We start from the raw sequence: 15,000 nt of genomic DNA on the forward strand, positions 1-15,000 counted from the left end.
AGGTACCCACACAGCCGTGAGGATCGATTAGCACACTCAAGTCCCGATTCCAAACGGGCGCCCCAACAGGAAACGGAATTCACTGAACCGTGTTGCGTGTGTGAAGGCCACAAAGGGCACATACTACAACCCAGGGCCAAAAAATAAATAAAAAAATAAAAAAACTTGAATTTTTAAACGCACCCGTAGGCCATGATTGACGAGTGTCAGGTTTTGGGGGAAACTCGGGAGGTGCCTCCAACATACAAAACCAGGGAGGAATCCGGAGGAAACTAGACAAATAATCCTTCCACACATTCCCGTCCCGGCCTGTCAGTATCAGGACAGCGGTTTGCACATTTCTACTTCAGTCAAGGTTTTTGTTTTTGAACGACTAATCGAACAGCACAAAACGGAAAGTAAACCTGAACTACTTGCCGCTCAGTGCCTCAACAATGGCAGCAGCTAAAGTATAAACGCATCCAGTCTTCAACCTTGTCGGCTAATTGTGTCAGTGAAGGGAGCCGGGATTTTCACACCGAGCAAATCTAATTCTTCGCAGCAGCAAGGCTTCCCAAAAATATTTCTTACAAGCAGCCACCCACCTGGGAGAAAAATAAATAAGCATGCCATTTATATTCATTTCAACAAGAGGGGACAAACCACCAGACTCAGAAGGCAAGTAGCTGCGCTAGCAAATTATCATACTCACCAGATACTTAGCTATGCGAACACAGTAGGAGGCCAGTAGGCATTTAGCTATGCTAACAAGACAAGACCCAGTAGGGCAGAGCCGCCCAACCCCAACGAAGCGCACCTCTTTCAACAGCTAGAGATCTCGTTGGGCTGCCAATGAATAGAATCAGAAAATGCCAAATTAGGTCTCCAGGAAGAGGGTTGGGGCAGCCCTGCTCCAGCTGTTGAGCAAGGCGTGCTTTGTTAGGGCTGGAGTGAAAACCTACAGGACGGTAGATTGCCAGGAACGGGGTTGGGCTGTACAGTAGGTGAGGGCGACAAGGCAGTAAGAGCAGTCGTCTGGCAGTCGGAGGGTTGCCGGTTCGATCCCTCCCTAGGTGTGTCAAAGTGTCCCTGAGCAAGACACCTAACCCCCAAATGCTCCTGAAGAGCTGGTTGGTACCTTGCATGGCAGCCATTGGTGTGCGAGTGTGTGTATGAATGGGTGAATGAGAAGCATCAATTGTACAGCGCCGTGGATAAAAGGCTCTATATAAATGCCAACCGTTTACCGTTTTCTCAGCAATGCTTGCACGCCTTCAGATCCAGTCGGTACTTTGCCAAGCTAATGTAAAAATGACTCCATCTCCCAAGGCCACTGCACTGAACTGCTGGCACCTAAAATGCTAACAGGTGGTGAGGGCAGAGAATAGCACTGCGGTTCCGCTACCTGCTGCTAGCCTGTAATGTCCCAGGGTGGCACTAAGACCATCCGCTCGTTTAAAAAATATATTAAATAAAGACATAAAATAAACTGTGGCCTAGTCTTCTGCAGCTTTGCTCGCTGTGGTTTCAGAACCAGGTGTGACAAATGCTTCTCTGTTTTCGCATCGGGGCGGAATATTTTTTTTTCCCCCCCATTACACCAGTGAAAGGGAGCGCTTCCTTCACGGTTTTGTATAAATTTAGTTTTAGCGTTTGCACTGTTTTTCGGCCGCGGGGGAATCTCTCGCGTTCCCAAGTTCAGATTTCCGCGAAAATTCCCTGCTGGGCAGCGGAGCGCGGTTCCGGTTGGATAAATGTGCGAGTGTAAAGGTAATGAGACATCAGGGACTTCCCCCCCCTTTTGCGAGTTTACCTGCTTTTAAATGCAGGTGTTCTGGGGAAAACGCACAACGGAGTTAGTCTCTACATTCTGAAAGCCAAACCTATATATCCATGTCTGCGTCTTCACACACACACACACACACACACACACACACACACACACACACACGAAGTTGGGTGCTTCTTCACTCATAAGGGCAGTGGGCACCCAGGTCACATGTGGGGGCAAAGCAGTCGGATGATTGGCCAAAGCCGGGTCACATGTGGGGTCAGCAGCTGGATGATTGGTTACACACAGGTCACATGGAGGTGTCCTCACCTCGGGTGATTGGTTAAACCCACATCGTCTTTGAAAGGGGCCAGGGACACAATCAACTCGAGCCGAAATCTGGAATGAGTTTGTGCCTTCAGACTTAGACCAAGGCAGCCTGCTGGTCTGTTTGCTTGTTTAACCACCAGGAGCCTTAGAGATGCCATCACAGGGCTGTTTCCAATTGCTTATTTTTACAAAAACAAAGGCACAGGTACAGAGAAGGTGCAGCAGGAGCACCCCTCAAGCCCAGAAGTAGTTCATAGGTTTGCGCAGGTTTGGGAAGAGGCGATTAATCACAGGAGTCCCGTAGAGCTCTAAAGGGGAACAGCCGGGCCTCACTCAGGGGGGGGTCCTGCTACCCTGGTAGACATTTGAGGTCACTGGTGTACCTCTGCACAGTACTGGGCCTGGAGATCGACACGTCCTGTAGGTTTTCACTCCAAACCTAACCAAGCACAACTCAATCATCGGCTAGTGCAGGGCTGCCCAACCCTGCTGCTGGAGATCTACCATCCTGTAGGTTTTCACTCCAACCCTACTCAAGCACACCTCATTCAACAGCTAGTGCAGGGGTGCACAACTCCAGTCCTGGAGGGCCGGTCTGTCTGCATGCTGGGTTTTCGTACCAATCGGTTACCAGTTTGGAGGAGATTTCCGACAGCTCTATAAACTATGCAGACATCCTGTGCCTTACTCCTGCACTTGAAAAACGCAGAATCTTCAGGGCACACTTGCAGTCAAATCAAATGTCAGATACGGGCGAGTTAACTGAATAATTAAAGGGCAGAAGTTGCCCCAAAATCCTGAAATGGACCTGCCCTCGCAGGGCACCCATGAGCTAGAGATCTGGAGGGGCAGGTAATGAGTAGAACCAGGGGTACATTGTTTGGGCTGGAGTGAACATCGACAGGATGGTAGATCTCCAGACACAGGGTTGGGCAGCCCTGCTCTAGCTGTTGAATGAGGGGTACATTGTTTGGGCTGGAGTGAACACCTACAGGATGGTAGATCTCCAGGAACAGGGTGGGGCAGCCCTGCTCTAGCTGTTGAATGAGGGGTACATTGTTTGGGCTGGAGTGAACACCTACAGGATGGTAAATCTCCAGGGACAGGGTTGGGCAGCCCTGCTCTAGCTGTTGAATGAGGGGTACATTGTTTGGGCTGGAGTGAACACCTACAGGATGGTAAATCTCCAGGGACAGGGTTGGGCAGCCCTGCTCTAGCTGTTGAATGAGGGGTACATTGTTTGGGCTGGAGTGAACACCTACAGGATGGTAAATCTCCAGGGACAGGGTTGGGCAGCCCTGCTCTAGCTGTTGAATGAGGGGTACATTGTTTGGGCTGGAGTGAACACCTACAGGATGGCAGATCTCCAGGAGCAGGGTTGGGCAGCTCTGCTCTAGCTGTTGAATGAGGTGTACATTGTTTGGGCTGGAGTGAACACCTACAGGATGGCAGATCTCCAGGAACAGGGTTGGGCAGCTCTGCTCTAGCTGTTGAATGAGGGGCACATTGTTTGGGCTGGAGTGAACACCTACAGGATGGTAAATCTCCAGGGACAGGGTTGGGCAGCCCTGCTCTAGCTGTTGAGTGAGGGGTACATTGTTTGGGTTGGAGTGAACACCTACAGGACGGTAGATCTCCAGGAACAGGGCGGCACAGCCGTGGTCATGATAAAGCCTGGAGACTGGGGAGATGGTTAGTGAGAACTCCTGGGACAGAGGTCATGCAATGAAAACCCAACACTACATTCAAAAAGGTACAGAAAGCAATTTTCCCCTTCGGCAAAAAAACGGAGAACTACCGCCTGACACAACTCAAGGTATTCTACAACCGCTCCGGTTGCCGAGGAGCATACAGAGTCGCTCACATTCATTTTTAAACAGTTCCGGATCCTTCTCCGACAGGTGAACAGCACAAGTTAAGGGCACAAGAAAGGGGGGGGGGGGGAAGAGACATCCCACAGCAAGACGGATCAAATTAAATGCAGAGATAGCTACGAGACGCCCGTCCGCTCCTCGAATTCGACACGAACACGAGCGTCCGTCAGATCTGCGGCTACGGCCAGCGCCGGGCGCGGCGAGGAAACGCGAACACACTCCCGGAATCACAAACGCCGAGGCATAAAAACCCAGAGAGCGCGCTTCCACAGAACGCAGTCGTATCGAGTCCTCTAATACTCATTCATCCACGAGCTCCGATACTCAGTCATCCAGAGCCTGCTTCGGTCGTCCACGCTCCAGTTAACTCGTGTTACACGAACGCTGCAAAGAAGCTTTTTAAAAAATCGCTTCCTCGTTTTCCAGCGGAGTGGCAGCGTAGTCAGAGTACCCGTTTACCACATTTCTACGTATTTATTACACCGCTTTACCACCATAAAGAAGTATCCGTTTAATACCACACAATTACATATTAATTGCATCTATGTCATGGTAATACATGGTATCAGTTTATTACCACATAACTACACATTTATTGCATGTTAGCATAACGGGGAAGCATCAGACACACCAACATATTTATTAGTATGTTGCCATGATAAAGTATCAGTTCATAACCACATAACTACGACTGTATAACTATGCTCTCGGCGACCACTTGAGTAGGTAGACCTGTACACCAGCTTGTCTGGGCAAATATTTAAAGATCAGCCAATCATGTGGCAGCAACTAAGGCCATAAAAGCATGCAGAAGTGGTCAGGAGGTTCAGCTATTTTTCAGACTAAATGTCAGAATGGGGGAGGGGGGGGGTGTCTCTGTGGCGCAGCCTGTAGAGCACTGACCGCATGCTCATTGCGAGCCGCGACGTCAGACATTTGTTGCATGTCTTCCCCTCTCTCTCGCTCCCATTCTTCCAGTCTCTCTATACTATACTGTCCAATAAAGCTGAAAAAGGCCTAAAAAATATCTTATAAAAATAAAATAAAATAATGTCACAATGGGGAAGAAATGTGATCAGAGACTTTGGTCAAACCGGCAAGTGGATAGGCTGCAGCAGCAGAAGGCCAAGAAGTGTAAATAAAAAGTCCAATAAATACCTAATAAAGTGCTCACTGAGTGTACATTCCCATGATGCAGAAGTGAGCCCAAGTCCAATCCAGCGAGTGGGAATCAAAAAACAGAAGATTGAAAATTGAAAACTGCCGAGCTCCCCAGTTCTGCAGCAAGACATTCGAGCCTCTCGCTTCAACACAAAATGTCTCCTGATGCTAAAATGAAAGCGTTTGCAATTTGCAGCCAATTTGAGTCGGATCTGGCTTCTCACACCATCGCCAGCAGACGATTCGTCGCTCAGAGGGCGCTTCTGACACCCATTTCCCTTTTCGATATTAGAGCAACTGATGGCACGGCGGCCTCGCATCAAAAAGGTCAAGGTGAGGGCGTTTCTGCGCGGAGTTTAGCGCGTTCTCCCTGTGCATGCGTGGGTTTCCTCTGGGTACTCTGGTTTCCTCCCGCAGTCCAAAGACATGCGCTATAAATTGCCCTCGGGTGTGTGTGTGTGTGTGTGTGATAATGGGAGTGAGGGTCCTGTGATGGATTGGCGACCTGGTCGTTTCCTGCCCCTCATGCAAAGCATGTTGGGATAGGCTCCCACCCCCCAGTGACACAGACCAAGAATAAGTGTGTTAAATAATGGATGGATGGACAGAGTATCCCATTTGCTTTTAGAGCATTATATTTATCCTTTAACAGAAAGTAAATACAAAGTTTCCATGCTAAACTCAATGTTGTACACAAGAGCTACATTTTAAAAGCATTTACCAGAAAAACCGGATGAATCGTCTTTGAGGACTCGGTACACAGTTGATTTATAGTACATAGATAGATTTATAGTATAGATTGGTGCAACTTTTGCATGATGGCACAGCTTTAGAGTCTCAGCATGTCTTTAACATGTTAGCATGTCTTAAGCATCCTATGAGCTATGAGCATGTCTTTAGCATGTTAGCATGCCTTAAGCATTCTATGAGCTATGAGCATGTCTTTAGCATGTTAGCATGTCTTTAGCATTCTATGAGCACATCTTTAGCATGTTAGCATGTCTTTAGCATTCTATGAGCTATGCGTAGGCCATAAGCATGTTAGCATGTCTTTAGCATGTTTTGGAGGCGCTTCAACAGGGAAGGTCACAGCCAGGCTGTCGGTCGAGCCTCATTGACTTCCCCGGAACGCGAGCCCCAAATCTAAACAAAACCATCTTCCGTCAGAACTTCTCACCTCAACACCTCGTCACGCAGAAGCGTCGGGATAGATAAAAAAAGCAGCAGGGGCCACCACAGCGATCCAAAAAAGTCAATCTCAGTTCATTTCACAGCATTAGCACCAGGGCAAAAATAGCGCTTCCCAAGCTAGTTGACCTATAACGAGAAACGGGCTGCACGTCTGTTTTTAAACGGAGAACTCCAGGCTCAGGGTGGTCCCATGGTCATGTCCGGCCAGGTCACCCGTTTCCAAACTCACAAGGCCTCAACGTTAAACCTTTCAGAACAATACAAAGTGGCTCCGCCCAAGCGTCGAGAGAACTTTGGTCGAGAAAACGGAGAAAGTTGAGGATGTAGTAGGGTTTCAATAGGGGGCTCAAAACAATAGCATAGCAGTCATTTTGATTGGTTGAAATGGTATAAGGTCGAGAGTGCCGTATGTCACTTTCGGGTTCTGAAAGGGTAAATATTTGCAGCTCGGGAGAAACACTGCAGGTGTGTACCTTTCAAAATGACGGAGAATAGGGCCTTTTGGATCATGAAGCAGCATTACCATTGCCAGACGGCACTCTTGGGATCCTACAGTAGTTACGGTTGGGACTGAAAGGGTTAAGATTGATACTACGACTACTTCCTTCCAGAAGCGGGAGGGTATTACTCAATTTCACCCAAATTTATGCAGCCAAATCGGTAAACCTGCTTCATGACACAACAGGCCTTCTCTCCTCCATTTTGGATGACACACACACACCTGCAGTATTTTCTCCCGGGCATGTATTGACCCTTTCAGTCCCGAGAGTCCCATACGGTACTCTTCAACCGATCAAAAAGACTGCTGAACTATTGTTGGGAGCCCCTATTGAAATCCTACTAAATTCTCAACTCTCTCAATTTCCAAATGAAGAACCCCCCTCGAGATGTTGGTGGATCCGCTTCATATTGGGCTCGGGACCGAAGGGGTTAAACAGCCATTTTGTGGTTTTATATTGCACAAGAGCCATTCCAAGATTGCATTCAGCGTGCATTTTGTCACGTTGGCACGCCTCCGTAGTTCGCAGGAAAAGAAAAAACCACCCGGCACGAATTCGCAGGAAACCGCGTCGCGCGTTTTCGTGCCACGAAGCGAAAGGTGTTTATCTGCAGACGGATGCGAACAGAGCCAGGCTTTGGACACGGCGGCCCCACCTGCCGGTCCACAGGCCTCGCGGTGCTCAGACCCAATATCGGCTACATAAGACCATCTGCCGCAGGAGCGGCGACAGGACTGACCCGGCCCAAACAGAGTGGGGGGGGGGGGGGGGGTCATGCCAACATGCATCACAGCCCTGTTATTACACCCCCCGGGGGAACTCATGCCTGAAACGAAACCGGGTTTCGAGAGCCAGATTTAGAGAGTGCAAATGACATTAAAAAAAAAACAAAACGAGGACAGCGTTTCTGAAAATGGAGAATGTGCAGGAACTCGGCCATTTTGGACATCGACAAAAGGTGTTTTTTTTTTTTTTGTTTCAAGCCGATGTGATGCAATGGAGACAGCGGAACATTCCAGAATCAAAAATGGATGGGCATTGTGGGAAGGGAGGCAGAGAGAGGGTTTGTTGTCAGTCGACTGCATTTTTTTTTTGCAGGTTTGTTGGACATTAAGATTCATTGTAGGCCTATATTGGAAGGTTGCCTGTAATGTGTCAAACGCACAGACGGGATTATCTTCACATGCACGCGATTTGTACTGGTCGACCCGACACTGGACCCCCTCCTTGTCACAAAATCGGGCACCCCTGCTACAAGCGATACACATCGCAGTTAACCCAGGGGATGCTTGGGGTGATCTGGGCATTTCACCTTGTTGTAGATAAATCTCACGGTTTAGCCGATTAAGACTGTTAGCAATCCTGGGTCTCACCTTGTTGTTTATGGTTTAAATGATAAACCAGGAGGTTTAGCCCATTGGATTGCCAGTAGGCCAGGGCGTCACCTTGTTGTTCAAGTCGTAAATTTAGCAGTTCACACCATTGTATTGCCTGTAGGTTGGGGCTTCTCACCTTGTTGTTTAATGTTTAAATGATAAATCTTGAAGTTCTGCCCATGGTATTTGCCAGCAGGCCAGGTTCTCACATTGTTGTATGAGGTTTAAATGATAAATCTGGAGGTTCAGCAAATTGGATTGCTCGTAGGCCAGGGTCTTAGCTTGTCGTTTAAGGTTTAAATCAGTGTTTCCCAACTCCAGTCCTCGGGACCCACTTGCCAGAAGGTTTTTGTTGTAACCAGTAGCTCACACACCTGATTTAACTAATCAAGGGCATTTTTGTGGTTTGATTGGTTCAATCAGGTGTGTGACTTACTGGTTACAACAAAAACCTTCTGGCATGCAGGTCCCGAGGACTGGAGTTGGGAAACACTGGTTTAAATGGTGAATCTTGAGGTTTAGCCCATGGTATGGCCAGCAGGCCAGGTTCTCACCTTGTTGTATGAGGTTTAAATGATAAATCTGGAGGTTTAGCAAATTGGATTGCTCATAGACCAGGGTCTTAGCTTGTTTTTTTAAGGTTTAAATGATAAATCTTGAAGTTCAGCCCATGGTATGGCCAGGTCCTCACCTTGTTGTACATGTAGCGCAGCATGAAGTCCAGCAGGAAGGACTTGCCCTTGCGGAAGGCCCCGGCGACGGACACCACCACCACGTTGAGGTCGCGGACGTGCTCCTGCAGCAGGATCTGCTCCAGCGCCCGCTCGTCCAGCTCGAAGTCGTGCTCGTCCTCGTCCGCCAGGACGATCTGGATGGGCCGGGCCGCCACGTCCCAGGGCTCCTCCGGGTCCTCGGCCTCCGGGCCACCGGGGGGCGCCGTGTCCGAGTCCAGCATGGCCACGGGCTCCACGCCGCCGCCGCGCCAACCTGCCGCAGGGCGCAGAGGGGGGCGCGTTTTAACCCCAAACTGACCACATACTTATCAGATATTATACATTCAATGATATCACTGTAACGGGTATGCACTGATACATCACTGTAATGGGTATGCGCTGATATATTAATGTAACGGGTATGCGCTGATGTATCAGTGTTATGGGTATGCGCTGATATATTAATGTAATGGGTATGCGCTGATGTATCAATGTTACGGGTATGCGCTGATGTATCAATGTTATGGGTATGCGCTGATGTATCAGTGTTATGGGTATGCGCTGATGTATCAGTGTTATGGGTATGCGCTGATGCATCAGTGTTATGGGTATGCGCTGATGCATCAGTGTTATGGGTATGCGCTGATGTATCAGTGTTATGGGTATGCGCTGATGTATCAGTGTTATGGGTATGCGCTGATGTATCAGTGTTATGGGTATGCGCTGATGTATCAGTGTTATGGGTATGCGCTGATGTATCAATGTTATGGGTATGCGCTGATGTATCAGTGTTATGGGTATGCGCTGATGTATCAATGTTATGGGTATGCACCGATATATTAATATTATGGGTATGCACTGATATGTTAATGTAACGGGTATGCACTTTGCACTTTGTTGTACGTCGCTCTGCATAAGAGCGCCTGCCAAATGCCATTAATGTAATGTAATTATTCCAGACATTGGAGGCAGAAACACTGGGGGGGTTTCAAGACCAGGGGCTCATTCCAATCGCTAATTCTTCTCCTTTTTTTTCCTCCTCCCAGCTCCACCCATCAGGAGAGGCTAGAAAGAGGCACGAAAAAGGAATGAAGACTAATAAATCAGGAAACTGTGAATTAGTCAAATGGAATGCCCTTCCAACTTCAACTGTCAGTTCAAAGACACGTCGGTTACAGGCGTGGCAGACGGGAAGAGGTGGACCAACAGGTCGATAATTTATACGCTGATTCAAGGCCCTAGTGTTGGCATTTCAGGTTGCTAAGGGAACTGCCCCACCTTACATACAATCCTTGATCGCTCCCTACTCCCCAGCTAGACCACTCCGGTCTGCCAGCTCTGGTCGCCTTATGGTTCCCTCACTACGAGAATCTGGCGGTCGAGCTGCGCGTTCACGCCCGTTTTCCGTTCTGGTTCCTCAGTGGTGGAATGACTTGCCTACCACTGTCAGGACCGCAGAATCCCTCCCCGTATTTCGACGGAGACTAAAAACACACCTGTTCAAACTCTACCTGAGTCCTCCCTCCTGATTTCCCCCGCCCCCCTTTCTGATATCCCTATCCCTCTTGTCTAACCCCCCCCCCCAAAAAAAAGAAAAGAAAATTGCACTTATGATGACTATGTTTAGAACAGCACTTCCTATGTATTTTCCTAGTTATGGATGTGATGCTTTGACTTGTGGAAGAACCTATGCACTTGTAAATCGCTTTGGATTAAAAGCGTCTGCCAAATGACTAAAATGTAAATGTGAATGTAATACGGCAGGCTTTCCGACAAAATACTTCCACAAAACCAGGCGCTGACGTTTCCTTGATCAGAGGAAAGATCGGGAGTTCATAACTTCTACGTCTACCTTCCAGAAGGAACATTTAAGGGGTTGGAAAGTGCTTAAAGATAGCGGACCTGGATATGGGACTGTAATGAGCCTGAGGCTCGGCACAAAGCTAGACCTCATCACAAATCTTTCAGCACAGCGTAGTGCAGGGGTGTCAAACTCCAGTCCTGGAGGGCCGGAGGGTCGCCGGTATTTGTGGTTTCCTTTCAATCAGCAGCCAAGTAAAGGCACTGAGAACAAGGCTTGGGAAATGTAGCTCTCGTGCTGAAACACACCAAAAACCAGCAGACACTGCGGCCCTCCAGGTGGTGGGGAAAAGGCCAGCATCGCTGGCCCGTTTTTGTAGCTATGTTAAGTTATCCAATATATCAATTACGGTTGTTATAAAGGTGTTAGTTGCACTATAATTGGTTTCACTTATATAAAACTTATATAAAAAAAACACTTTACATTTAATTAAAATGAAACTCGAACTTTTTTTATTTCAGAGATCCAATATAAATTATGGATAAATTGTGGTCGTGATGAATGTGTTAAAGTAATACCACTGTGGTACGACTATTTTAACGCAGCGCAGGTTTGGCTCGTTTCCAGTCGCCCACCCCATCCTCGATCGCTCCATTTCAGAGCTTCACTTTCAGTTTCCACAGACGACTCTCCGTCTGCGATCAGGTGTCCGCTCTGCCCGCAGTATAGACCGCACGCTGGTAATTTAATTAAAAACCGTGACCTCTGTCCAAAGGAACCGCACGCCATACGGCGCATTAAGGAAGCCGAAGTTGATTAGGTAAAGAATCGGTCGATGCGATCGATTAAAAACGTTGGGACGTGAAAACGGGACATGCATTTTTCATGGTCCGCTCAGCCATTTCTTGCGGCCACGTGCCGTCAGCGTAAAATGTCTTCATGCATCGGCTGATGACATAACCAAGACCTCCAGCTCTAGTTGACACACACAGGGGCTAGAGAAATATGAGTCACAGGGTAACCACATCCCTCAGATACAGAGGCCCCACCACACACACAAACAGGAACACACACACACACACGCACGCACAAACACAAACGGCTCTCCAAGACTGCAACAGCTACACAGCCGGTTGCATAACCACGGCAAAAACAAGACTCGTTTGAATGTCCTTTACTCCCACTTTCAAAAGACTACAACTCCACAGCAGCGCAGAGGGAAAAAAAAGTGCATTCAGACTTGAGTAAGAGACGAGAGACTGTACAAATACATTCATATCACCGGAAAATGGAAAGTATAGCATGATTCATTTTATTTTTTTACCAACATTAAGAGACAGCTAAGTGGATAACTGCACCGCAGCAGAACAAACAAGTCTCTTAACCGGCTTCGGGGAGGACTACATTAAATACCCGCTTTCCACAATGCCCATCCGCTGAACGAAGCAAATGCTAATGAAAGCATCTTCACACATCCATCTCTGCACAGCTGAATAACGGCGGTCTGCCCATTGGAATGCTAGCAATGGGAAGAATGTTAGCAACACCGAAGCTAACCTCAGGTCCGGTCCCCCCACAACCACACCTCACCAGGGCCCCATTAGGGCCTCCGGTCAGATCCAGAGCTGTCAATCACAGTCATCATATATAGACAGTGCGATTCGTTTCCATGTTGGAAAGGATTTTTTTTTTTTAAAGTGCACTACTTTCTCCTGAATGACCGATGAAGCTACAGCAATTAAGGTCAGCACATTCCCTTACTATATTAAACGTGTCAGACTGAGGTTCAGCCTGACATATTACACATCGGATATCAAACCACATTAAGAGGTTGTGTCAGTCATGATGACTACCTTAGAAAAGCCTAAAAATGTTTTGCATTGTCTAACCAAAACCTTTGTCCTGGTATATTCTTTTTCCACTCTAACCCGAAATGTCTAAAGTCCAGTGTCCGGGGAGGGAAATGAGGCCAGATTTCTCCACCAGTTCCGCTCTTGAGAGTTCCATTAGACAAACATTTCACCCAACGTTTAGCTAATCGTGGTTTTGATTACGATAGTACAAACGCATTTCTTTCTAAATCACAAGACGTGTGGTCGCAGTTCAGCAATTCAGCTGGATTTTTAAGACCAGAAATAAAGTGACCGGCTTACAATTGCATATCTGGGAGCACAATTCCACATTTTGGCATTCAACAGACGCTCCCAATCCGGTGCAACAAACCGATCTGGATATTTACCGATAGGACCCGCGTTAAAGCGCCTTGCGCGAGGACACGGCAGCAGTGCCCCGTACGAGACGTGAACCCGCAACCTTTTGAGTTAAGCCCGGCTCCCTGACCGCTGCGGCGCCCCGCGGCTGGGCCGGGCCGCGCCTCAGCAGGCCGCGTTTCGCAAGGGCACGGACAAGGACGCACGCAGCCGGGCGGGGGAGTGAGGCGAGGACACCGTGCCAGGGAGGGGAGGGGGGGGGGCATTGTCTAACAGGACCGCGGGATGCCCTTTCCCTCAGCCCGACTGTCCAAATTCCTTCATTAGCCGGCGAGCCAGAGAGGGCGGCACCGCTGGGACTAACGAGGAGAAGCCGTCCCGAATTACACCCCCCCCCGGCACGACTGCCCCCGACAGGTCCCGACATTACCGGGACCGTCACCCCCCCCCCCCCCCCCCCTTTTCTGTCACTCAGCCCCTCCACCCCCGTCACTGTCACCACCACCACCACCACCCCCACCCCCACCATCATCATCATCATCATCATCATCATCATCATCATGCCAGAGGGAGAAATTCAGCTGGCGGGGCCCCGGTCTGCGTGACCCCAGGCGAGTCACCGTGTAAAACACGCAGCAAAGTCCCTGGAAACGTGGCCCCCCCGTCCCCAAACAAGCAGCGCGAAAACACCGCCAACGCACAGAACTGCTGAGAGCACAGCGACAGCACAGCCCCGATAAAAACCCAGAAGCCTCCGCTCTGCAGACTGTTTACCGCGGTCCAGACGACCCCGGTCACTGAAGGACTGCCGTCCAGACCGGTGAGGGACAAACACGCAGGACGTAACCTTAATACACTTTGGCAGGGCGCACCGAAAACCCTCCCAGGGCCCCTAATGGAAGCAGGCCCTGTAAGCCTGTCTCCCCTCACACACACACACACACACACACAGACTCCTGAAGCTCTATAAATACTTAATGAGGAGATACTGGGAAATCCATTTAAGAAGTAAAACTGCGGGCCAGCCCCGGTCCAGCCATGCTGGGCAGGCACGGCAGACTCCTGCATCAGCTGAAGGGCCAGTAAACAGTCACACCATGCGACCGATACAGGGCGGCAGAGCCGAAATGGAGTCGGAGCCAAAATGGCGGCGGACGACACTGCCGCGCTTGCGGATTCCAGTATCAGTTTCCGGCCCGGGTTTTCAGGAACCCCTTCAGCAACGGCCCTAGAAGAGGAGGAGGAGCAGAGGGAGGTAAAGGGGGGTTGGGGGGGGGGGACTGAAGGGGTGAGTCATCTGGATCCTTCGACTCAGACGTTTGGGACGAAGCAGCAGGGTGCGGAGTAGAAGTTGGTCTAAACACCCCTCCCCGCTGTTCCCAAAGAGCAGTGGCTTTTCTGCCGCCTCCATCCTTCCAAGCCTTCCCCCATCGATTCTTCACCGAAACTGTTTTTTGGACACAAGCCGATGTTACCCATAAAAGCCCCAGACCCACAGGGGCGGTCCCCCCGCAGGGGCGGGATCGAGCCTTCACCTTGGGGTAAATGGCGGACTTAGCGGGTTTGATTAAGCGCACGGAGAACCAAAGCCTTTAAAACCCACTTTAAAAATCACAGCTCTCCAACCCCTCCACACAACACGCGGGATGCACAGCGGGGGGAAGTGTGTTTATCGATCGCTCAGACAAACTGGCGGTACTTCCCTCAAATAAATTACCACCACCACCGCTACTGCTACGACCTCAACTGACTATTATTACAGCCCAACTCACCAAACACAGAGGGCATCATTTAAACTCTTTCCGGAGTGTCAGGAAACAACCCACCGCTGTGAAACGCGGTAACGAAGCATGGAACATCAAGGGGATCGTCTTGACGAGATAACTTTATCAGAGCCTGAGAAGCTGCAACCAAACGCTGCTCCCATTCCCCCCTTCCCGTTTCAGACGAGCTCCTGATCGACCGGGAGAATGAGAGCTTCACTTTAAACCCCACTCCTCTTTGTTGTGTGTGTGTGTGTGTGTGTGTGTGTGTGTGTGTGTGTGTGTGACCCAACACCTGAAACCCGAGGAATCGGGGACCCACAAAGGGCCA

The 15,000-nt window shown here is 49.4% G+C and overlaps 1 protein-coding gene across 2 annotated transcripts in view; it reads right to left on the reverse strand.

The window, feature by feature from the left end:
- The window catches only part of atl2 (atlastin GTPase 2), a 41,715-nt gene that overhangs the window by 17,245 nt on the left and 9,470 nt on the right, over positions 1-15,000 (reverse strand). For both annotated transcript variants that reach the window (XM_061230925.1, XM_061230927.1), the window contains exon 2: positions 8,874-9,169. In XM_061230925.1, the coding sequence (XP_061086909.1) occupies positions 8,874-9,169 (296 nt within the window). The remainder of the gene's footprint in view (positions 1-8,873; positions 9,170-15,000) is intronic.

Source organism: Conger conger, chromosome 2 (assembly GCF_963514075.1).
Source record: "Conger conger chromosome 2, fConCon1.1, whole genome shotgun sequence".
NCBI lineage: Eukaryota > Metazoa > Chordata > Actinopteri > Anguilliformes > Congridae > Conger > Conger conger.